Source organism: Lissotriton vulgaris, chromosome 11 (genome assembly GCF_964263255.1).
Source record: "Lissotriton vulgaris chromosome 11, aLisVul1.2, whole genome shotgun sequence".
Lineage (NCBI taxonomy): Eukaryota > Metazoa > Chordata > Amphibia > Caudata > Salamandridae > Lissotriton > Lissotriton vulgaris.
The window spans coordinates 753844005-753869716 of record NC_141699.1 but is presented as its reverse complement, the minus strand read 5'-3'; the positions used below and the strand labels follow the sequence as shown (position 1 = coordinate 753869716).

General features: G+C 41.6%; 1 protein-coding gene across 1 annotated transcript in view; it reads right to left on the bottom strand.

Annotated features, from left to right (window-relative positions):
* The window catches only part of FARSB (phenylalanyl-tRNA synthetase subunit beta), a 334706-nt gene that overhangs the window by 297103 nt on the left and 11891 nt on the right, over positions 1 to 25712 (bottom strand). Inside the window, exons 2-3 of the mRNA XM_086943878.1 lie at positions 10473 to 10528; positions 1836 to 1990 (exon numbers count right to left, since the gene is read on the bottom strand). Coding sequence (XP_086800004.1) covers positions 1836 to 1990; positions 10473 to 10528 — 211 coding nt within the window. The remainder of the gene's footprint in view (positions 1 to 1835; positions 1991 to 10472; positions 10529 to 25712) is intronic.

The following is a 25712-nucleotide window of genomic DNA, read 5'->3' as shown; positions in this document are numbered from 1 at the left end:
CCGATCACAACTCAATGTGCAAGCTACACCGGGACATAAAGTCTCCCACCAGGAAATTTGGGAGTGAGGTGGACACATACTGCACTGGTTCAAGTCTATTTCATTATTACTTTCTTACTATGCCCATGATTCCTAGGCCTCCAATAATGCAATGGACAAGGATATCACTGATGTTCCCTTACCACTCTACCTCATTTACATAGAAAAATGTGCTTATACGCTAGAGATTTCAAACTCAAAAAACTACAGATGAATACATTAATTAATTGTGGGCTCAAAGTGAAACTGAACTGCTTTATGATGAAGAATGTTCCTGCACATTTGAAAGTAGTTTCATCCAGTTGAGCCAAGGAATGAGCATTCTTAAATAATGCAGATGTAATTTCCAGCTATTTACTTTCAGCTCCTTCACGGAATATTAGCAGAAAGAACAAGACATATTAGGTTTACACTCTAAGGACCCAATTACAATGTTGTTAGGAAACTGTCCCGAACGATTCCGTTGCAGAATAGTTTCCAAACTAATAGAGTCCTGCGAGTCTGGACAACCGATTCTGGTGCTTCCCAACATTGTTCAGTCGGATTCGCAATGACTTCAATGGGAGCCTGTGTTCCGAACGAGAACACAGGCTCCCATTGAAAAAAGGGGTGGTTGGGGGAAAACCTTGCACCTTGTGGCGGGCACCCCATGGTGGCTACCACATTGTGCTTGGTTGGGTATCCCCTTGGGCTACATTCACAAGTCTTCAGATGAAGGGGGTCTGCAACCGGCCCCCAAAGACTGATTTCGGCAGTATTTTCTTCTCAGGCAAACCGAATCGCAACGGCTGTCCAAATCAGTCATCGTAATCGCTCATCCGGAGAGTTGTATGAATCGGCTCTGAAAGACTCTGGCTGTCGGGATACCTTTTTGGGTCGATTCGGACTGCTCTAACAGTTTCCGGGCATAGTAATGGGTCGTTGGTAAATCTGTACGATTCGGTCGGAAACAAGGGTTCCGAAACTGATTCTGCAATACCGGATCCCATCCGGAGCCTTTCCTAACGACATCGTAATAGGCCCCTAAATGTGTTGATGATTTTCCTCTATTTTCATTTGAAGTCATCAACCTCCTACATGCATGCCACTAGACTGTTAAAAAGTGGTGCATACAAATAAATCATCAAGACCTTACCTGCTAAAGATACAAAATGTATTGGAAACCACAAAACCACTTCACATTTCAATTAAAAAAAGTAATAGGAACGAAGTAGGTAGGATCGCAAGCCAAGGAAAACAGATAGGCTGGCAAGGTCTTTGTGTAAACGGACAACTTAGTAACAAGTGCAAATTGGAAGGATATTGTCGTGATCAAAGGCACAACATTGTGGGGAAAAATTATGGGAAATTAAATAAATGCAACATGTAAACATATAGATGTTTCTAAAACTGGATAGTACAAAATATAATAGCCAAGATACACCTTTACAAAATGTATTAGAATTACAGTATTCCTTTAATTAAGTATTGCTAGCTGTGAATGCTTAACTAATGCCCACTGTAATTACTACTGGTTGAAGGAGAATATTTGCACTGCTCTAAGGAAATATTAAGCACTTTCACCAGATCAGAGGGATAAAAATAACAATATGCACACAACTTCACCTCAAGGTTCTGGTAAATGAGGGAGGATGCAGACTCACTCACACAAAACTTCCTTAGCCATGCATACCTTTACATGAAAAAACAAAGGTTAAAATATTCCTGATAAGTAATACAGTGCACCTAGGGAGGGTGAAAAAGGTATTGGAACAGTTAAGCATCTGTCTATCTGTCTTATGAATGCAACATATCACCTCTCCTTGAAAACTTGAAGCCCTCGAACTAGTCCTTCCAGACACAGAAGATCATAGCGGTTAGCAGGAACATCAATCTTGAAAAGAACCACATCCGATGCAGAGCCTGCCTTGCAGTCCCCTTGCTCTTTACTTATGATATCTTTCTCTGAGGTCTGCAAAAAGAAAGCAAATATTACATTCAAACAAGGGACATTTTTAAAAGAAAGCCTATGCCTTTTAATTACAACATTAGATGCATTCTGCAGAAACTATTTACTGTAGCAACGCCCATAATCACATTATTTAGACTTGTTCACATTATTATGTCCCCATCTGAAAATCAGAACAATCAAAGACAGCTGATGGATGTGAATTGAAAAGTTTAGGATGATTTTCTCATCAACCATGAGCCAGCGTGCGTAGGACTACACTTTATCTTTTGTTTAAATGAATGGCAGATGCTTAAAGTGGGTCTTTACGCATCACATAAAGAGGTAGGTATGGGTAATTATTTGCTGCTGTCTTCTTTAATCTTTTTTGTGCCATAATTATTTGAGAGATTAAAGGTATATACATTCATAAAAGTATAAAACATCATAGTAGATCCATAAAAGTCTAATGATTTAACATATATAGTATAATATAAAGAATAACAAAACTTGCATATAAAAAAGAAAAGGGGAGGAAATAGGAGAAATGAAATAAAAGACAGTGTTAAGAAGAGAAAAGGAGAATAGTGGACATTGTATGCTTTGTCTTCTTTAATCTTGAATAATGTACAATAAATAATGGAAACAATTTAGGGTGTATTTCTTTTTTTATGCAGATCTAAGATGTATGTGTAGAGTTTTAATTAACACATACTAGGAGTGTCTAGTGAAAGTCAAAGCAGCCCCGTAAATCTATGCCAGATTTTGAGGTTAACACTAGGCTTTGGAAATGTTCCCCTAATGATTCACTACGAATCAACTTATGTCAAGCAAATTTACTGAACATATAGCAAGGGGCCATCTTCCCTGGACGTATAAAGAACAAGCATTTAATAGGCTTTCAATAATTTGAAATGCACATTTTCTACTTAGAAGATCTGCTTCCATTTTCGTCATTGTTAAACCATTCTGGAAACCACTTGCTATTTGTTTTAAGAATAAATAGTTGACTTCTTAAGGGGAGAAAATTAGGCAAAAGTAATGAGTAATGTAAGAGTTAAAATTGTTTAGGATCATACTAGCTTTAAAGAGTCAAGAACTGGAGATGTGGGTAAAGAGGTCTGAGGTAGCTGCCTTCTGAATACTTTTTCCTAGGAAAGGGAGTTCTTAAATAAGTCTGAGATTTTGGGGGTTACTGGAGTGAAGGTCTAACTTTCAGCTAATTTGTATTGTTTAACCAGGTTTGAGAGAAGAGGGAAATAGGCCTAGTTAAAGAGAGTGTTTACAATTTTGATAAAGAGGGGTGCAATGTCCTGCGAGGAACTTCTTAATAAAATCGATGATGTGGGGTAGTTTGTGTACAAAGAGGGAGTGAGGAATGAGATAATTTACGTGAGCTCCTGTTGATCGAATTTTGTAAAAGGAGACAGTTAAGATTTGTCTCTAACAGGATGACAGACCATTTGAGTTTTTTTCAGGTCTCAGTTTATGAAGGATGTTTTGGAGAGAAGAGCTATGTTATTGACAATATCTGAGGAGCTTGAAATTTGTGCTTGGGGAGCTCAATTTTCAAAGTGCGCTACAATATATTTTCAAACAGTTCTGGAACCGCTGGCGGTGGCTATGATCTTATTTTTGAAGTAGTTTGTTTTGTTGGAGATAGTAATCAATTCAGCTTCATCTCTGATCTTACTGGGCTTGAAGTGAGTTTGCTGTATATGAATAAACTCACAGACATCGAAGTATCTTGTTTCACAGCTACACACCTCCAAACATCGGAGTTCTTTTTCCTCATACACCTCATCCACAGAGTACTAAAATCATACAAATATTTCTGTCTGCATTAGAAAAAAAATACATCTGCACTTACTTTATTACAGACTTTCAGAATATTTGTCCGGTCTTTGCTGTATTATTTTCTGAATTCATCATATTTTGGTGTGGTTGGCCACAGTTTCATGGGTAATGTCTAACAATATTGAAGCCCTATCAACACAGGGTTCTCTTGAGCAGGTAAACATTGGAACAATGCGGTGATTTAGTCAAGACATTTTACATCCATGCTGATAAGATGATTGAGCCTAGAAATCTAACAGTATGTATGCACTAAGCATTCCAGAACAGATTTATTTAGTTCACCATGTTCTTCTTCTTCATTGTTTCCCAATCCACATTTGCAGTGGTAGGTCTCCAAAATACTTTACTGCGTGTGAATCAGTCAGTCAGTCAGTCAAAACAAACTTTATTTGGTTTGTTACAACCATAAAAGTACAATTTGCATCTTGTCTTACTAAACAGGGAAAGTAATAGCAACAGAAAATACATAGCACGGCGGTATCAATCAACATATTACATCTTAATATACATATACATAACTATCATTTTTAAAATCGAGATGTTATCAAAATTAATTTAAAAAACACTTAATTCACATCTATACATCATCTTCTTAATCATACAGCGCTATTTTAAAGACTAATTGTTTCACATTATTTGATGTCAGGGACCTATATTATTAGATCTTACTCTGTACAACTGAGGAATACCTTAACTTTTTTCATATATTTCCCCAAGGCACAGGCTATGTCTAAGTTCTCCATTTCCATCAACAATTTTGCGGCTTGCATCCTATTTGTAATATTATAATTTTTAAAAATCGGACATAAAATCTCCTTCCGCAAATCTAAAAACCACATACAATCTAATAAAATGTGTATAATATTACAGGTAGTGCCTAAAGTGCAAGTGCAGAACCCGTTACAACTTATCATTTGATTTCGGGCTCCATTATTCGCGTAACATGGGTTTATTCCGATTCTCATTTTTAGGACTTCCCGCCTTAAGTTATGACTTGGTAGCCGGTCCACATATGGAAAGTGCTGGTCAAGCTCCCAGACAGATGTCATGTGGGCTACCGAGCTTTTTTGTGAGAGGTACTCCCGGTCATAAGTGCGGGACATCTCGGTGCCTTGGAGCCTTAGTTCTCTCTTACCTATTATTATATGATCTTGTAGCGGGCAGACCTTCAGATCGAGCGCCCTGTATGCATTCCTTATTGATGCTCTAGCCTCTTTTGCCCAGGGTAGGTCGCTCCTTGTAATTTCCACTTTGGCCCACTGAGAGATTTTGAGGAGCTCATCAGTTCCCAATCGCTGCCAGAATCGTGCAAGGGCCATACAGGCGGTTATCGCCCAGGAGGTAGTTCCCAACTCAAGTCTGGCCGCCTGTACCATAGAAGATTTGGGCAGTCCAAATAGGCTTTTTAATATATTTCCCTCCTCTCTATCCCAGGAGGTCTTACAGCTTAAGTAAATAACTTCGGCTCCATACAAGAATTGAGGGGGCACCATTGCTTGATAGGCTTTCAAGACCGGTCTGTCTGACATTTCTCCGTATGTATTGTTAAATCTTTTTAAACCTTTCACGGATGCCAATGCCCTCATTTTTAGTGCTTGTACATGAGTATGCCATTTCAGGGTACCAGAGAACCACATTCCCAGATATCTATAGTCCGCTACCCTCTCGAGTAATACTGTGCCCAGGTACCAAGAGAACTTTGTTTTCTTCCTGCCAAAACAGACAGTTTTTGTTTTCTCCATATTTACTACTAGTTTTTTGGTGGTACAGTATTCTTTGAATCGATTTAATTTTCTTTGGAGCCCAATCTCCGTCTGATCCATAATTACCAGATCATCAGCATAGAGAAGGCATGATATCTGGTTTCCTCCCAGTTTTGGGTTAGCCCCTCTAACCTCTCTCAACTTTTGAGGCAGGTCTGCTAAGAACAGGGAGAATAATAGGGGGGCAAGTACACAACCCTGCCTTAATCCGTTCCCAATTGGGATTCTCTTTGACAATCCTCCCTCCTTATCCAGGATTATCTGTGCCCAGTTTTCTGTATGCAGTTCTTGGATTAATGCAAGCAGGTCACCCTGTATTTCATAACCAACCAATGATGACCACAGCTGATCCCGGTCCACCAGGTCGAAAGCTGCACGGAAATCCACGAAACAGGCGAATAATTTTCCCCCCTGATCGATTGACTTCCGTGCAATGGACCAAAGGGCAAAACAGTGGTCAACAGTTGAGTGACCTTCTTTGAACCCTCCTTGTTCTGGCGGTACTATTTGTTTGTTGTCCACCCAGTCCTTTAGTATACCCAAAATTACTTTTGAAAAGACCTTTTCGCCTATATCCAATAGGTTTATTAGGCGATAATTTTTTGGGGAGTTTACATCACCTTTCTTATGTATTGGCCTGACAATTGCCCCTTTCCAATTATCTGGGAACTTGCCTGAATTTAGGATCTCTTGAAACATATTAGAAAAAAACTCCGCCCACCAATCTATATTCGTTTTTATTATAATTGCAGGTAGATTATCAAGTCCAGCAGCCCGTGTTAGATTTAGTCTTTTTATTATACCTCTAATGGCATCTGGGGAGAAGTATGCTTTAATTTCTTCCCTTATTCTAGGCCAATCCTTGGTCGTTGTCCCCTCCCTTTCTGGCCATGTACCATAGATTTCTTTCAGATATGTCACCCACTTGACCTCTGGCACCGAGCAGTGTAGGGTTCCTGAGGCTTTCCCCGTACATTCCTGAATTAACTTCCAAAAGCCTCTCACATTCTTTTCTTCAATTGTCTCAAGTAAATTCCCCCAACATTTGTCCTTAAATGTCCTTTTTTATCTCTAATAGTGACCTTATATTTTATTTTTAGTTTCTTAAGTTCTCTTACCGCTTCATCACTATAATATGCTCTTAGGTGTCTCTCCTGTTTTCTGATGCTGGCCTTGACCTTCCGACATTCATCACTGAACCAATGAGAGCTGCTACTGGGGTATGGTTTCACATTATTTACTACTTTACGGTTACCGTGTTTTAATTTTATCCTGAGGCATTCCACCATATCCCTTATTGTGTCCTCATACCATATTATGCCCTCCACTGGTGCTAGGCTATCTAAATTCACGGACAACTGGTGTGCACTCAGTTTTTTTTATATATTCATCGGTAATTCTCGTGGTTAGTCTGTTAGGGTATTCCGCCTCTACTGGAAGCACTTTTTGTCTATGAGGGGAACTGCGTACCTGGAGTTCTACCTGTAGAGGGTAGTGATCACTACCCTCAAGCCTAAGGATTTCAAATTGTTTAATTAGATAGAAGTTCCACGCCTGAATGAATGCATAATCTATTGGGCACATTTGTTGTCCTAACTTAAAGGTACGATTCGCGGGCCGGTCTGCATCCTTCCTTCCATTTACGCAGACCATCCCTATGGCCCCCAGCAATTGCCCAAGCTCATCGTCTTGATTTGAAATCTCACAGCGGGGAAAAAGTGCGAGCTCTATTTTATATACTCCCAGCATATCCCTCAACCAGGGGTCCGTTTTAATAGGATTTAATCTATGATTGAAGTCCCCTAATATCATTAGCACATCTCTTGGATAGCAATCAAATAGGTACTCCAGGTCTGATTTTAAACATTCTAGATCAGTCTTATATTCGTTTGATTTCCCTTTCTGAATGTACACATTTATAATGCATAAGTTTTCACCCCCCAGCATATTGTTTACGGTACACACTCTACTACCCAACGCCCATTTGCACTTGAGTTTGAGGGGTTCCAAATCTTTGGCTATCCTAGTTGAGATCAGCGTCATCTGGCCACCGGAGGGTCTACCTAATTGGTTCTTTTTTGCTGGTTTTACGTGGTGAGTGAAGCCTTCCGTAACAGGGGTTTCGTCGCACAGCCAAGTTTCCTGGAGGCATACAATATCATTTTTCTTCAAGATGTTTTTGAAATCTTCCTGTGACTTTATTCTGTTGTATCCATTTACATTCCAGGACAGAATGGCAAGGCTGTGCAGCGACCCTTCTTCCTAATCAATGTTACTCATATAGCTGTCTTCCTCACCATTCATGTAGGCCAGATCTCTATATCTATTCCCAGCAAGGACATCTTCCACGTCCCACCTCTGATCTTTTGGTTTTATCGTAACTTCAAGGGCATCTTTCTTGCCTCTCCCCAGGCTAATCATCTTTATTTGTCTTTCATCTAGTGCTGCATGGTTCCTAAGGAAAGAGTTCCCTGTCTTATTCAGTAACACATCTTCCCTTTTTACTATTCTGATTCCTTCCCAAAGCATCTCGGACTCTGCCTTTTCTATTGCATCTTTTATTAGGGCTGAGTGGAGTAAAACCTTGGTTATTTCCTCCCCCTTACTATTCGCCATAAACCCAACTTCTTTTAAATCTGCAGTACTGACATATCTTAGGCTGGGACACATTGCAAAAGATGTTAGGAGCTGTGAACGATTTAAAGGGTTTAATTTCCTTTTTCTTTTCCCCCCCTTTTCCTGTCCTAATGGCTCTACAAACACCCAGTTATCTGTAGGGAGTTCTGGCTGTCGGTGTTGTAGTATTCCATCCGACATCTCTCCCCTATTATGCCTGCTTACTTCTTCTTTGTCTCTGGCTCTAACCCCCTTCATCTGGCTTAGGTTTGTAGGTTCCCCATCTACTGGCGTGTCCATCCCCCAACCTACTGCTACACTCTCCTTTACCCCAGGTTGGGTCCTCCTGGTAGCCTTTTCACCCTTTCCCAATCTATTCCTTATTATCCTCCTGCTTGGATCGTCTGAACTAGTGCTACTTGCTCCTGTTTCAGCAAAGTTTAGTTTCTTAATTCCTTGCCTTAGTTTCTTATCCTTTATCTTCTGGGCTGGAGAGGCCCCCCTCCCTAACTCCTGATGCTTTCCGGGGTTGCAGTTATTTGGGGCCTTTTTTCCCCTCCTTTGCTTTGTTGTTATTTGCTTTCTATAGCTCTTTCCCCCATACCTTTTTATTATCATTGGGCGATAAGATATATATTCTGTGGGTGCCTCCTCTGAATGACTACTCTCCCTTCTCGCTACATCCCCACTATCCACTATAATCTCTTCCTGGTCTTCTATTGGTCTTACTAAGGCAGGCATCAAGTTTTTGATCTGTACCAATTCACCGATTATAACCTTGTATTGGTCACCTTGTCTTTTTATAATGTCGTTATTTAGGACTGAAACTTCTAAAATGCCCTGCAAGGTCTTTTGGAGCATTAACATAACCTCAAGCATGGATAAGCTGGTAGATCCAGTCACCTCCAAATTGCATAAGGGCACATCTGTAGCATTTAGACCAATAGTAGTTGGGCTCTTTAGTCTTTGTTGTCCATTGAAACTATTTTCCCGCTCCGCAGAGTTCTCTTCACCCAAGTGGTTACTCCTGTCTATTTTATCCTCGTTCACCACCTCTGCTCCTGTGACCTGGGTGAATGGAGACTGCCACATCCTTGGTGAGGAAGACAGTCGAGGTTCCAATGGAATCTCAGCAATGTTGAAGTCTGACTGGTTCAGGGGTTCCAAGCTAGAGTCTGCCGAGTCTTCGATGGTTTGCGGGGTCTCTAATACACTTGTCTCCTTACATACTGACTCTCTCCCTTTAAAATGTTTCCCGATAAAATCCTTAATGGTTTTTGATACCGCCGACCCCCCATTTGCGCCAGCTGACCTAGAGGATGCGGGTGCTGGCAAAGGAGTTAAACTCGGGGGTGAAGTTACTCCATTAGTCATTACTCTGCTGCCGGTTGGTGTTGCCATGTCTTTGTTTGCGTTCTCCAGACTTTTTGATACATTGGTCACATCCACCATTCCGGATTTGTTTCCTGCTTTTTTAGGGTTTTTCAGGGCCTTACGTGTTTTTGTCTTCCCTAAGGCCATTTGTTCTCCAAATTCTTCTTTACTGCGTAACCGAGGGTACAAGGGAACTTTATTGCACTGGAAGGCTTATGTATGAGCAGCTACCCTCTCCCCCGGATAGCTTCCCTTAATTATTTAATTTAGGGCAAAATATTCAGGTTTTAAGAAGAATTGCCTCTTTCACTTACCTCTGTTTCTGTGAGCCCACACTCCCTCCTCACCTCACCATACGAAATCCAGGCACCTCAGCAACTTCAATATCAGAATTCTCCTCTCCTGGTCATTTGAATCATTTTTCAGAATATTTGTCCGGTTTTTGCTGTATTATTTTCTGAATTCATCATATTTTGGTGTGGTTGGCCACAGTTTCATGGGTAATGTCTAACAATATTGAAGCCCTATCAACACAGGGTTCTCTTGAGCAGGTAAACATTGGAACAATGCGGTGATTTAGTCAAGACATTTTACATCCATGCTGATAAGATGATTGAGCCTAGAAATCTAACAGTATGTATGCACTAAGCATTCCAGAACAGATTTATTTAGTTCACCATGTTCTTCTTCTTCATTGTTTCCCAATCCACATTTGCAGTGGTAGGTCTCCAAAATACTTTACTGCGTGTGAATCAAGCTAAGCTGCTTCTATCTGTCTTGTGTAAACAAATATTGCAGTAGTTACATCAAGACAAAGGTTACTATTTTCTGTTTCAGATTGCAAAAAGAACAATGTTGAAAAGCACAATACTGTTAGCATAAAATTGAATACTTACAATTTCATCGAGTTCCAATCCAAATTCGAAGCATAGCTCATCAAACTCTTCCTCGGCTGGAAACAAAACAAACAATTAAATCGGAGAGTGGAAATCACAAGACCTAGCCCGCCTCGCTTTTAAATGAAAACGTCAGATTTCTCATTTTTGATTATTAAAAAAGAAATACTACCAATTCAAAATAAGTCAGTAGACATAGTGCTTTTGTCCCTTCAAGAGACAGGCTTTACAGTATTCTAATGAGACAATCATTAAAGAATTTCACGTAATTCAACTAAAGCTTGTGTCAATGGTGGGCTGGAAGTGCCATATTTGAAATGAAATGAAAAATGGTATTTATAAAGCACGCGGATACTCCAACAGAGTGTCCCAGCGCTACAGGACCAAATAAAGACAAAGAAATCAGAGTTCACACCAATCGCACTACAGCAGACACAGGCGTTATGTCAGGAAAAGCCACGTTTTTAACTGTCTCCTGAAAGTAAGCAGGTCTTGAACTAGCCTAAGATGAAGGGGTAACCTATTCCATAGGCGGGAGGCCAGCACTTGAAAAGAGCGTCCGCCAGCCCATGAGCGGGAAAATTTAGGAGTAAGTATCAAGGCTTGTCCAGAGGACCTCAGGGTACGATGTGGCACATAATGTTGTACTCGTCTCCTTAAGTAAGCGGCACCAGTGCAGTGAAAGGCCCGAAATGCCAAGACCAATGCCTTAAACTGAATCCTTCTGCATGTTGGGAGCCAGTGCAGAGTTTTTAAACGAGTGGACATGTGTGCTCTGGGTCCCACCATAAGAATAGCTATGGCCGCTGCATTCGGAGCCACCTGCAAGCGATCCAGTAAGTACTCTGGAAGACCCAAGTACAGTACATTGACATAGTCAAGCCTGGAGGTGACCAAGGCTTGCACTACTGTCTTCCGGTGCTCAACAGGCAGCAGAGGGAGGACGTTTTTTTAGCATTTTCAATATGCGAAGCACGTACCAACAACAGTCTGAATTTGGGCTTTCATGGTTAAGGTGACATCTAGATTTACCATAGGTTTTTCACCACGCTTACAGGGGCCGCAGGAGGAGACATTTCACCAGACCACCAATTAAGCCATGATTCACAAGGAGGAAAGCCAATGAAGATGATCTCTGATTTTTCAGGGTTGCACTTCAGTTGATTGAGCCACAACCAAGAGAAAACGACAGACAGACGTTAATCTCCTCACTATTTAAATCATAACCTTTATCACGCATGAATAGCAGTTGAATATCATCGGCGTAAGATACTATCTTAGCGCCGTGCGACTCTACTAAGAGAGCAAGAGGGCTATATACATGTTAAAAGGATGGACTCAAGATGGACCTCTGCGGGACCCCCACCTTCATAGGAGGGATGGAGGACAAAAAAGTGGGGGACCAGATTTCTTGATGGCGGCCGGTAAGGAAGGAGGCAAATCACTTAAGTACCATGCCCTTGATGCCACAATCCGATAGATTTTGCAAAGGCCGGTCATGGGGCATGGTATGGAAAGTTGCGGAAAGATCTAAGAGTATCAACGCAGCGCTTCCTCCACCATCCAGTTGCTCTTTTATGGTTTCAGAGACTTCCGGTAAAGCTGTTTCAGTTCGGAGATTAGTCTTAAAACCAGACTGACTATCATGGAGAATGTGGCTAGCCTCTACATACTCAGTCAGTTGTAAATTGAGAAATGTCTGCAAGGTTTTTGAGAGAAATGGCAGCAGTGAGATGTGCCTGTAGTTTGCAGCAACTGTGGGGTCGGCAGAAGGAGTCTTCAGCAAGGGGATGATTTTGGCCCTTTTCCAGCAGTCAGGAACCAACCCCTGTTGCAATGAGGAGTTCAAAACCAGATTAATCCAACCAAGAACGTTTTTGCAGGGCACGGATCTGAAGGAGATCCTGACTTCAAAGAGTGCATGATCTTTAGGGATTTTTCAAGGGAAATAGGCAAGAACTCAGTAAAAGACTCAGTAAAAGAGTGACTAATGCTAGGGTTGGCCGAGCCCACCAGACTTACCCCATCTTGCGTACCAGACAAGGGGGTGACGAAAGACTGTTGAATAATACAGATATTATAAAAATGGTCAGCAATGTTATTGGCCGAGATAGACGAGGGGGTAAGCGGCGTACTCACCGCACTCGGAGAGGAAAACTGAATCCTCCACACTCTCTCCAGCCGTTAAAAACATACTTCTACTTTTCTTAAGAGTTTCAGGAAACCAGGTGGCGGAGATGCGCGGAGATTTAGCTGCACGAGAAGAAATTGGGGCTAATTCAAGAGCCCGATCTGCTAGCCAGTTATCCAGGCTAAGAGCATCTTTCTCAAAGTTGCCGCAGAAAAGAATCGCATGGTAGCTCAACGCTCTCTTCATGGCTTCTGGTGTCATCTGGCAGAAAGGTCTAAACTATGTGAAGGTAATTTGGCGTGGGAGAAGGGGCAAACTAATTCCTTCTGGATTCTAAAACCTATCAGGAAGTGATCGGACCATAACAACGGGAGAGGGGTATCAATCTGTAGAACCATATTAGAGAAAATCTGATCCAAAATATGTCCCTTCTCATGAGTGGGGAGGTGAACATGGGGGACATAGTTTCCCCCTTTACCCTAGTGCCTCTAGGCACTACAGTAGGGCCGAATTGACGGGCATTGGAAAGTCGGTGAGTTACTGTTGCCATAAGTCTCTTGACTCCCTGACTTGAAGGCTTGTTTGCAATACCTGTAAATGGAGGGCCGATCTATCTTGTAGGGAGCCCAAGGGGGTAAATGTATCGTGGGAATCAGAGGGTTGTCCCCTGGAGCTGCCTCCACAGGTGAACTGCCACTTTAAAGCCTGTTTGTTGAATACTCGGTCTATTATATAACACGAGTTGCAACTGTTTGATCTTCTACAGGATACTAGCCCCGATGTAATGTTTGATACTGAGACCTGGTTTAATGCAGGTTCCAACCCAACCATCGCTAGTGCGATTCCACCAGGCTATCTCATCATTAAAAAGGATCGGGCGGAGGGGAGGGATTTACAATCATTTTTAAAAAACACTTCTCTTGCTCGATTCTTCCTATAGAGGAAATTGATGGCGCTGAAAGTCTAGGTTTTCTCCTGTCTGTCTCAGCACAACAGGCTATAGCCGGTATATTGGTCTATAGACCCCCCCCCCCCCCCGGCCGGTAAATTTTCGGAGTCACTCAGCCAAGCGGTCTCTCCTATTGCCACCAGATATAAGCATTGTGTGGTGCTAGGAGACTTTAATATCCATATGGATAATCCAGACGATTTATAATGCATTAAATTGCGCGACTCGTTAGAGATTTTTAATCTCACCTCTTCCAATGGCAGGCCCTTTGTGCTCCTTCCCGAGAGTCTGTCAAATCTCCTACCAGGAGGGAAGAAGGCTGTCTCTTGGCAAGCAAATGTAAGAAGTCACTGGAAAACTTTGGGCCACAAAGCGGCTACTTACTAAGGAGGCACTTTGTGCAAAAGTGACATAAAATTGACTTGAGCATCAAGTAGGGTTTAATGCAAAAATTATTTTCATAACTTGAGGTATCATATTTTGTAGTCCCATTCAGAAGTTAGCACTGCTGAGAGGTCAGTGTGTAACCCTGCACTCGCCAATGGGGTTACTAGCTTTTCTACAGTGAAAAAAGACAATATTGGGTTATTACTGTCAGGACTTATAAAATTACATGTACCACTTTTACTATGCAGAATCCTGCCCTAGGGCTCATTAGGCCTGGTTTACAGGGTAGCATATACATTAAAAAGGCTTGGGCTTTGCTATTACCTTAAATGGCAAAGGCGAGTTAGTAGTTTAAACCTGCCCTACCAGCCTGCAGTAGCTGGCTGTGAGACATGCTTTATTTACTTGCTCATTCTCGCGGTGGCAAAATAAGTACTGCATGTAATAAAATATGCTTTAACTTACAGGCCCTGTGTAACCATTGTGCAATACACTAGGGACTTATGAGTAAGTTAACATATGCCAATTGGGTACAAGTCAATTAAACATACACTTTAAGAGTTAGAGCGCATTCACTGAGGCCTGGTCAACAGGGCCCAGTGCTTCACAAAGTCATTACACCAATACCTTATGGTCAAACAAAAAGTGGGGGTAAACTTGCCAAAAGTCATTTTCTCACACACTTCTAATCTCTTCCCAGTTTGAAATGGCTGGACATTAACTCCAGTTTAAGTGCAGTAGTAGATCTCTTTTGAGTGTGGCAAAGCAAATGGAAAAGCACTCGAATTTGTTGCAATGCTTTACCGAAGGAAAAAAAATAGTTAGTGAATTTGCACTCGCCTTGTTTTTTCTATTATATGAAAATATACACAAGTATATTTGTGGATGCATAAGAGATAGTCACATAATTTCTTCAGAATAATGTCTGAAAAGCTTAGACTGGCGCAGATGTCAAGCAGTAACCTGGAAAGGTTTTGTGAATTTCGAACAATGGGGGACCTGCCCCAGAGAATAATTGCCAAAGATAGTGATGCCCCCTGTGTGAAGACTCAACTGGCCTTGGACCCACCTACTCATGTGCTGTTCTGTCCTGAATATCCGATCAATCAGGTCACTGTGCTCTTCAGGGTGGTGGTGCCTGCTATGATCTGCTCTAGCCTCTTTTGGTGGCAACATTAGTGCAAAGATTCCCCAAGGAAGTCTTGGGGAGCCTTCAGACAAAATGTGAGAACTCTGTGTTTAGCTCTGTGCCAGTGTTGTACCCTGCAGGTGGAGGTGGCACAGAAGACTGGATGTAACAAGACCAGATGGACTGAGGCAGGTTGGGAGGACAACAGGACACCTGGAATCTTTGTGCGGGAGGCCTATAGCCACGGTCCCACTGTGACAGGATGCCACAGAAAAGAAAAGGCACCCAACCAAGGGAAATAATGAAAGCCCCCCCCCCCCGGGCTACACAGGAAGGCTATTTGGTAGGCAGCCAGTGCAATTTGGGTTGATGATTTTACCTAAGGGGAGTAACCCATTATGGCTAGTCAGGGAGCTTCAAAGTGCCTCTTACTGTAATTAGGAGAAGGCGTCCTTGCTCAAGTGAGCACTTTGCAAAACAGACCACACAGAAGACAACACTGATCACCACATGGGCAAACTGAACTGCAGTATGAAGGTGATGTAAAAAGCTACAAGAGAGTAGAGCCCAAAGTTGCCAGACAATCAAGGAACATGGCTAATCCTCAACCATGCCCCATGAAAAGTTGAGCAAACAGAATACTGGAGCAAACAGAATACTGAAGCAAACCCGGCTCTGGTAGGGTACAACCCCTGGAGCTATGCACCTCACCTAAGACTTGGGACGTCTTTCTTAACTCTGTAGCATTTCAGGACATATATAATGTAGGTATCAGTGTTGTGGAAGTAATGCACCTGCCCACCAAGGGTGCTCAGGACTGGGGGGCAGCCCTGGACAACTATGCAGCAGTATTAAGGAACATCGGCAAACAAAAACGAATAGCAAGGGCGACAGCTGATAACAAAGTCTCTTTGATGGCCAATTCAAAAGTTCACTTTGTCTCAGACCAGAATCATATGACCATAGTGAGGAATCAGGACAGAAAATGCAGAAATCTGTGCAGTGGAAGCTTAAATCAGAGTGAGAAAAACATTTCTATTAACCCAAACTGAGGCAGCAAAGGAATCGTGCAATTCAAGTCACAAGAGTGGCATCGCTGGCAGAGGAGATCACCTAAATGGAGGAACTGGATAAGCACTTACTGCATACCTGTTTATATCCAACCTGGGAGATGATTAAAGTGTGCATTATACTGTTTGTTTTTGACTCAGTAGCTATGCAATATTGTGGAGTTTCTCCTTCCCCACCCCTAACCCAACTGAGTGAATGCTCAATTAGGTGAGTTATGGTTCATGTAGGACATAAAAGGAAGCTGAAATGAAAAGGCATGTCTACAGCAATAGGTTACTTTGGGCATATTTTCTCTTACAGGTATATTATGCTGAGACGTACAGTGTTCTATGGTGTTACTACTTGATGATTTAATAAAACTATTCAAATCAAAAAGAACAGAGAAAGTTTGCCAAGAGTCACAGTATCAGATGTGACATACTTTTACTGTTTTATTATCGGTCTTGGTAGTGCGTTTGCCGTATTTCTACCAGCCAGAAGTATGCTTGTATTATTCAGAAACCTTTGAAAACTGCCCTAACACTTCGTTCTTCTCTTGATTTTCGCTTTAAATGATGCTACTCTACTGAAATTGCCAAGCCCATATTTCCAGGCTGAGACTCAAAGATCAAAGTACATATATGTGTTAATCGAACATCTGCTTTTCACAGGAGTTGCAAATAGCAAAATTAAAAAAACAAACCGCAGTATGATTTTTCATGCTTTTAGCTTCTTAGATATCAAATACTTAAGTAACAAGCTGAACATTAAGCATCACCCTTCAACTAACTAAAAGGTTTCATTCAAACAGATCAATCTTTTAACTGAAATGCTAATGTATCATTTGAAATAATATAACTGGTCGGATTATCTTTTTTAAAAGTCAAAAATATTACAATATACTGACAACAGTGTTGTTCACAGGGTTTCCAGAAATACAAGGTATACAAACATAGGAGCTCATATACAAAAAGATAAGTCAAGTTATCTTTAAGGCTTGTACTTTGCATTTTACATCAGCACTATAAACGTGAGAATCACCCAGTGTATTACCAGTGTTTAGGAAAGAACAGGAGTCCAGAACAATCCCAATAGATATACATTTATTCTGTCCCACTTGTTATTATCGCTACAGGACTCTCCTGTTTCATTCCGGCCGGTTACAACTGATCACTCTCCAGAGTCCTTGGAGGTTCCAGCCTGGTACAATGTTTATCTTCCCTTTGATTAATCCAATTACACCTATGTTCATAGGTCATATAGCACAATTCAGATGCTTGTATGTCTCACTTCGTGGGACTATGCTTGCCTCGTGTACTGCTATCTATAGGAACCATGGTATGTTCTGGACACCTGCTTTTTTTTCCTTATTTGCCTGAGTAAACACAGGTATGCACTGGGTGATTCTCATGTTTGGTTGGCCAATAGACACAAACTGTGTAGTATTTTGCTTTTATCATGTATCATAGTCATGTAGAACATATATGTTCATATAATTGCAGGTACTATCCATTTCCTTTAAGAGGCTTTCCTAAAGAAGGCGCTCTTCTGCCGAAATTCGCGTAGATGATTTAAGATAACCATTTTTTAAGCCACAAACTATCTTTCACAACGGAATATTAGTGCATCCAATGCCCAGGAGCACCAGACCTTGAGGTGCACTTTTCAAATAATTGTTTTCTTGTGTACCTTGCTTTTATAGGTTGGATGAGATTAGTGTGATTGTAGATGCGAATGCAGTGTGGATGTGAAATTATGAGATCGAATCTTGTTTCTTTGGAATTATTCATTATATCTCTATTGAATTTTGAATAAACATAATTGTTTAATTGATATCTATTCACTGGCATAATTCTTTTGTTTCCCTCTTTCACTTCCCCATATATGTATTTACGGAAATCTGGTCCAAATTATTACATAGAGTTGTCTTAGGTTTCTGTAAGCTAATTTTCAACAAAGGTCATTCAATGCAGTGATAATTTTCAATGGGTAACACAAATATTGAGAAAATATATTTATTTCATTTTGAAAGCATTTTTATATATTTTTTTACACAACCATTGTAGTGATATTTAGTTGTGATATTTGTATTATGAAGGTAGGGATAGCTGGACTCATGACGTATCTCTTAATTGTCAAGCGAGTCCCTGGCTCGTCTCTGCAAGAATTTGCTGGCTTGTCCCGCTGAACCCAAAGGCTTACTAAAAGATGTACTATTTGTGCAGGATTTCATCACAGAAGTCACACAAATTGGCACAAACTGTTAATTTGGGATTTAGTATCCACGGCAAAACTTTATCTGCATTGGAAAGTAACACTAAGTACAGCTATCAATGGTTGGTGTCCCATGTGTGGTACATGGGCGTTCCCATGCAACCACCCATAGGTTTTCACAAAACGTCTTATTTATTAGACATGGTAGCCAGGACTGTTATGCCCAAAAATAACAGCTCTTTGTGGCAAGCGTCAAAAAGTAGAATGCTTCATTTCTCCTAACTTTTCCAACATTGTATACGTGCAAAACTATACAGCATACATCCATTGTGGGGAAAATGTTAAACTATGTCTTAGCATAGCAATTTATATTAGCAGTGTAAAATAGCCGTATAAAAACAAAATATTAAAAAAGCTGAAGCAGATACTTTAATAACCATTTCTCTGCCAAAAACTGGTCAAAAGAATGAAGATTGTAAATACTCTCGATAAACCTGATCATGCAGCCTCCAGATCTCTTGCTCACAAAAACTTTGCAGTGACATGAGTTTCTTCAAAGAAAAAAATATCGACCTCCCACAAGACAGTGCCCCAGAATCATCAGAAAATACTGCACCACCCCACTGCTAAGGAGTCAACCTGAAGGAATTCAACCAACTCGCTTAAACCAAAATAAAATACCTCTTTTTGAGCACCAAATCAGTATCACCCTTTGATACGGCCACTCCTAAAATTCTGAAACTGGCTTTGGACACTTTCTCCCCCATCACTTCCTAATTGTGTAATCTTTCTGTTGTATTCTCTGCACTTATGTTTTGCTGTACCCCTTTAAGTCTGACATTCCATTTTCCTGATGTCATTTTCTACTGTGTTCTGCCTAGTCAGTTAGCTCTCTGCTTTCTGATGGGAACACCAGTTATTCTCTGTAGTGCATAATAAATGCCTTATAGTCTTCTATTGGCCTCATTACTTCATTTACTACACATGGCGACGATGAGCAGAGAGAGCTAAACAACTACATAGGGAGAGAAACTCCACTGGTGAGAAAAGAACCACACGAACAATTATTTTTGTGAATTCTGCATCTAAAAGAAAATTCTACTTGAAGAGGAAATCTCATTAAGGGAGAAATTCACAAGTGAAGAAAATCACCAAGAAACAAGTGTGAAAATCAAGTATCAAGATACAAATATGAAGAAGAACAGTTAAAGGTACTTCAAGTAAAGTGCAACAGCTGGAAACTGTAACAGCTCGGAGTGTAAACCCAAGAATTACAGCTCCGAGTGTAAATCTAGAAGTACTGAAAAGAAAATGAAATCAACACCCTACTCAAACATACGTTGAGTTTGAGAGACTTTTCGTTTCATAGCTACTTCAACGCTACTTAAGAATAAGGGTGAATGCTTATTTAAGTAACTATATCAACGTTTTAAAATAACCAGCCGATTGTGTTGTTAGAAATCGACTTTGGACTTCCGTTGAGTTAACGTGCACTTTTGGGTTAAGGAAAGCAAGATTTTTACCAACTCGCTGCATCTTTTAAATTGCCACGCATTTTTCGAAACCTTGCGCGTGCTGAATATAAAAGATTACTCACTTCAGAACTTCCTTCGGTGTCCGAACGGAGCCAACTTCTCTTCGTCCCACTCGAAGGTAGAGTGTACAGCGCACCAACGTCATACAGGAAGGGGAGTGAACTACGCACCAGCGTCAGGCGGCGTCAGGCGGAGATGAGGCAATGACGTTACGTGGACGCCATCTTTAGTTTAACTCTAGTTACTAGGCAACCCCAGTAACGCGCTCCGGAATAAAAAAAAAACTAATAACGCGCTGTGAAAGAAATATTGCACGTCGCAGGTGAAATCTGTTGAGGAGCAGTTATTGGAACAAGCTATTTTCCTAAAAAATTAAAGACTGACACGGTAAGCAGCATATAACTAACACGCTAAGCAGTATTTAGCGCAATTGATTAGGAACAGCATAATTAACAAGGGAAAAGCGAGTTCAATAGTAAGAAGTACCTGGCGCAATTAACAGCGGACTTTTACCTTATTTGTTTAATGTATGATGTAGCACTGAAGTACACTGTTTATTTGAAGTGGAAGATTGGGACATTGTGAAGAATATTCCAGTAACCTAGCATTTATTTAAAGGAGTGTCCACATATAAGAATACAGTGCATACGAAGGGTGACGCCTACATTACATTATTTTTTTTTAAGATGGAAAATCTTAATGTTATCGTACCTCCCATGTTTTTACAAACAACTGGAGATCCACCCATTGAGTGGGATGAATGGATAGACATCTTCGAGAATTATATAGAAGCACTTGATGGGAAGGATTTTAACGCAACCAGGAAAAAAGCCCTTTTGTTAAGTGCTTTAGGCAAAGAAGGTCAACGTTCCTTTAAATATCTTCCAGTAGGACTAAACCAAGATGGAAGGGCAATAACCAACGTATACACAGAAGCAAAGGCTCGCATGAAGAAGCAGTATGCAAAGGAAGTAAATATTGTTATGGCGAGACATAAATTTTACACTCAACCCCAAAGGAATGAGGAATCAGTAGACCAATTTGTGGCTAGGTTACGTGAGCTGTCCATTAAATGTAATTTTGGCGAGATAAGAGACGAAATGATACGAGATCAGTTGATAGTACAATGTCGAAATAAAAAGATGCAGGAAAAACTGTGGGCTGCAAAAAATCCTACCTTGCAAATGGCCATCGATATAGCGAAAGTAGTTGAGGAATCGAAAGATGGAAAGAAAAGATAATGTAAAGGAAAATGTACAAGGGAATGGAGTTTCTTGTGTTGAACATGATGAAGTTGCTGCTGTGAACAAGAAAAGTGTAGATTTTAGTGAGAGAGGTCCGAGGAGATTCAACAATGGGTTTTCAGGCAATGACAAGAACAGATTTCAAGGGAGGATGTGCAGTAGGTGCGGGAGTACTTTCCATAACTCAGATTTCAGGAGATGCTTTGCCATTGATAAAGTCTGTAGAAAGTGTGGGAGGAAGGGACATTTCTCCAAGATGTGTAGGGGAGCAAATGCCGATAAAGTGGCTGTTGTGGAAAACAGGGAAATAGTGAGAGACATTCTTGGTGTCGAGGGTGCCAACAAAATATTGTGTTTAGGTGAGGATAGTGTGAGCGAAGATGAGCCCGGTAGAAGATACAGGCCCAAAGCTCAATTTCTTATTGATGACATAGTGATCCAGTTAATGGTTGATCCGGGGTCATTGTGGACTATTATCCCCAAGGATATGTACTTGGAAAATTGGAAGGACGTGCAACTATTGCCTAGTGATATTAGTCCTTGTGGTTATCAAGGTGAGAGTATAGATGTTATTGGATTTATGGTATGTGTAATATCATTTAAGGACCGTTCCGCTAAAGGGAAGGTGTATGTAGCCAGATCAGGTCCTGCGATTTTGGGGTGGGGGCAACAGTATGACCTCGGTATAATCATTAATCCCAGGGCAGCACAACAGGTGATGGTGGTAGATAGCATAACCACGGATTCAATAGTTAAAGGGATGAATGGTTTGTTTGATGAGCACATTGGAGAGTTGAGAGGTTATGTGCATAAGATTGTACTGCGTGATGATGCTGTGCCTATGCAACACAGGGTGAGGAAGGTGCCATTTATTGCACGTGAGGAAGTGAAGAAGATGTTGAAGGAGATGCTGGACCAGGGAGTGATAGAACAGATCGAAACGTCACCCTGGATTTCTCCTGTAGTTATTACAACCAAATCTGACGGAAAATTTCGTTTTTATGTGGACCTTCGCACCCTGAACCAGAACATTGTAGTAGACAACTTCCCGTTACCGAACATCAACGAGTTAGTTTTGTCACTAAAAGGGGGAAAGTACTTCTCTAAGCTGGATCTCCTCAGCGCTTATCACCAAATAAAGCTACATCAAGACTCCAAGGCATTGACAGCTTTCATAACAACTGAGGGAATATATCAATTCACACGTATGCCTTTCGGACTTGCCTCTGCAGCTGGAGTGTTTCAAAGAATGATGGGGGCTGTACTGAAGGGGGTGAACAACATTGTGTATTTCCAGGACGATGTTCTGATATTTGGAGAGACTGTTGAAGAACACAATGTGATTTTTAAAAACTGTTTTGGAGAGGATGGAACAAGCTGGTTTAACTCTAAAAAAAGAGAAATGTAAATTTGCAGTGGAGGAAGTTGAATACCTTACATATACTCTATCTGTTGACGGGGTAAAACCCAAGAGAGATTTATTGGACTCTATCAGGAATGCACCAGCTCCGTGCGACAAAGATCAGTTGAGGTAGTTTCTCGGCCTCATTGAGTACTATGCTAAGTTTGTAAGAGATTTTGCAGAGAAGACTGAAAAGATTAAGGTGTTGTTGAGGAAAGGATGCAAGTTTGTGTGGGGTGTGGAACAAGAAGAGTGTTTTAAAAAGATCAAAGTTGAAATTTGTGATGCAGGTATTTTAACACCATTCGATACCAACCGTAAGTCAGTCTTGACCGTGGATGCGAGTGCTGTGGGTGTTGGTGCGGTATTGGCTCAAGTACATGAGTCTGGGCTCAAGACTGTAGCTTTTGCTTCAAGGACACTCACAACGGCTGAGAGGAATTACTCTATAATCGAGCGGGAGGCTCTAGCCGCAGCGTGGGGTTGTGAGTATTATAGAATGTACTTGTGGGGGTTCAAGTTTACGTTGTTGACTGACCACAAACCCTTAGTTAAAATCCTTTCACCTGGTGGAGCCGGCAAGGGTTCTGCGAGGTTAGCTAGACTCGCTGCTAGGATTCAAGAGTATCTGTACACTGTTGAGTATATTCCAGGTTGGAGGAACTGCCAAGCTGATGGACTCTCTAGACTTCCACTACCTTGGGAGATGGTAGACAAGTTGGGAGTAGAATCACTCAATTCAGAAGGGTCTGTGGCTGCTGTGGATGAGGTAGTGGATATGTGTGCTGGAGCAATTAGTAGGAGTTTGTGGAATACCTCCATGGCTAAGGACGTGGTGTTGAGAGAAGTGAAGGACTTGATTGTGAAGGGTCCAAGGAGAGAGAGTTGCTTATCCCCCGCACTTCGCCCATATTTGAAGGTTCTTGAACAACTGTCTGTCTTGGACAAAGATGGCTTCTTGATTTTAATGGAAGATAAATTTATTCCCCCACAGGAAGTGAGGTTTACTCTATTTAAGTTAGCCCACGAGGGTCACCTAGGACAGTCCCTCACCAAGAGGAGAGTTAGGGAGAATTTTTGGTGGCCCGGAATGGACTTAGAAATCTCTCAGTGGGTGGAAAAATGTACAGACTGCTTGGAGAGCGAGAAGAGGCTTAAAGTCGGCAGTCATGCTGGTTGTGGCTCAATAGTAGACCCAGGGTGTCCATGGCACACCATATGTCTTGATTTCATTGGCCCGTTTTACCAGTTGAGTCAAGATATGAGGTTTGGGTTAGTAGTAGTTGATATTTCTTCAAAGTGGTTAGTGGTTAAATTCATGAAGGAGATCACTACGAACAACACTATTACTGTGTTGAGTGACATTTTTAGAGAGGAAGGTTTTCCAACAAGAATTATCACCGATAATGGGACGCAATTGACTTCCCTGGAGATGGCTAATTTCTTGAGAAAGTGCGGCATTGCACATTCAAGGACCTCACTTTACAACCCCCAGGGGAATGGAATAGTCGAGAGGGCGAACCGGATGGTTAAAGGTGCGATTCAGATGGCAATTTCTTCTAGGACAGATGTGAGAGGGTTGGTTAATGACCTGGTTTGGGCCTACAGAACTACTGAAAATGGTGTGACTGGAATGATTCCTTTTAGTGTCATGAGGGGACGTTCAGCTGGTACCAAGCTGGTCGCTGCATGGATGAAAGAGTTTCTAAACGTTGGTCCTGACAATCCTGATGTTGTGAGTGAACCGGTTGGAAGTTGTAAATTTGCAGTGAATGATTGGGTGAAAGTCAAACCTGGTCGAGTTGGGGTCGGGTTGACGAAGTTCAGGGGACCATTTAAAGTCAGGTCTGTCCATAAAAGATTTGTAACTCTATTCAATGGTGAGAGTTGGAACTTGAGGCGTGTGGCACTGTACAAAAAGGCTGAGTGTGGTGGTGATGTTCCTTCTAAGGAAGTTGGTGTTGGTAGAGCTCAGAGAGTGAGAAGACCTCCAGGTTACTTACATGATTTTGTTTGCAAGTAAGGTCTCTCTCTGTAACGAAGAGCATGTGCTTAGCATTTTTTTTTTTTTTTTTTTTTTGCTTCTTCTATACGAAGGGAAGAGGATATGTTGTATTCTCTGCACTTATGTTTTGCTGTACCCCTTTAAGTCAGACATTCCATTTTCCTGATGTCATTTTCTACTGTGTTCTGCCTAGTCAGTTAGCTCTCTGCTTTCTGATGGGAACACCAGTTATTCTCTGTAGTGCATAATAAATGCCTTATATTCTTCTATTGGCCTCATTACTTCATTTACTACACTTTCCCTTAAAGCAGGAATATGTCTTAATACCTGGAAGAGCACCTCTACCACCCCTTTCTGAAAAAGGCCAAAGACGATCCTATTAACCTTGTCAACTTTATGTCAATTTCCCTTTGTAGGAAGGGGGAGTCTCTTGTTGGCGCAGTGCAGCACTGGCGACAAGCAGGGACTCTCTCTTCCTCGTCAGGGCTGAGGGTTACCTTCAAAACAACCTCTGCTTACCCTCTAGGTATGTGTGGCTTAAGCAGTCTTAGGCTAATCTCTGGGGCACATAGGGTTAAACATTTGCAATATTACACCATCACCACCAACCCACCACACAATGACACCAAACTGTATTTTGTAAAAATATATATTCTTTATATAATTTCAAGCAGGCTTGTAAATACAGTCTTTCAGGTTATTTTTCAGGATTCCAGTTTACTCTTCGACATATACCACAGTTCTTGTTCAGTTTGTAATCAAAAGCAGTCTTTACCCTTCAAAAAGAGTGTCACAGTTCCTGAATGCGATCTTTGGGGTCTTTTACCCCGTTCCAGGACAGTACAGCGCTTTCTAGGGCTTCTGGGCGCTGTACCCGGCTTTGGATGCAAGTCCCTATCAACCCTCACGCCTTCCGCTTGAGCAGGGGTGCGCGGCGTTCACTCCGATGGCCGAGAGGAGGCGTACCGGCCTCCCAGTCACCGTTACAGGCGCACAATTCTTAGCGCACAGGGTTTGGCAGCCAAAGAGCGGACCTTCGAATGTGGCACTCTCAGGGAAGGGGCCCTTCAAGGATGGGGCAAGGTTGGCAGAGTACCGACTCCCCTTAGGGCGTTAGGGCACCTCGTAAGCTGAGAGGCGTTCCGCTGGCAGTGCGTCTCGAACTGGGCTGCGGGACGGCTTCCCGGAGTCTCG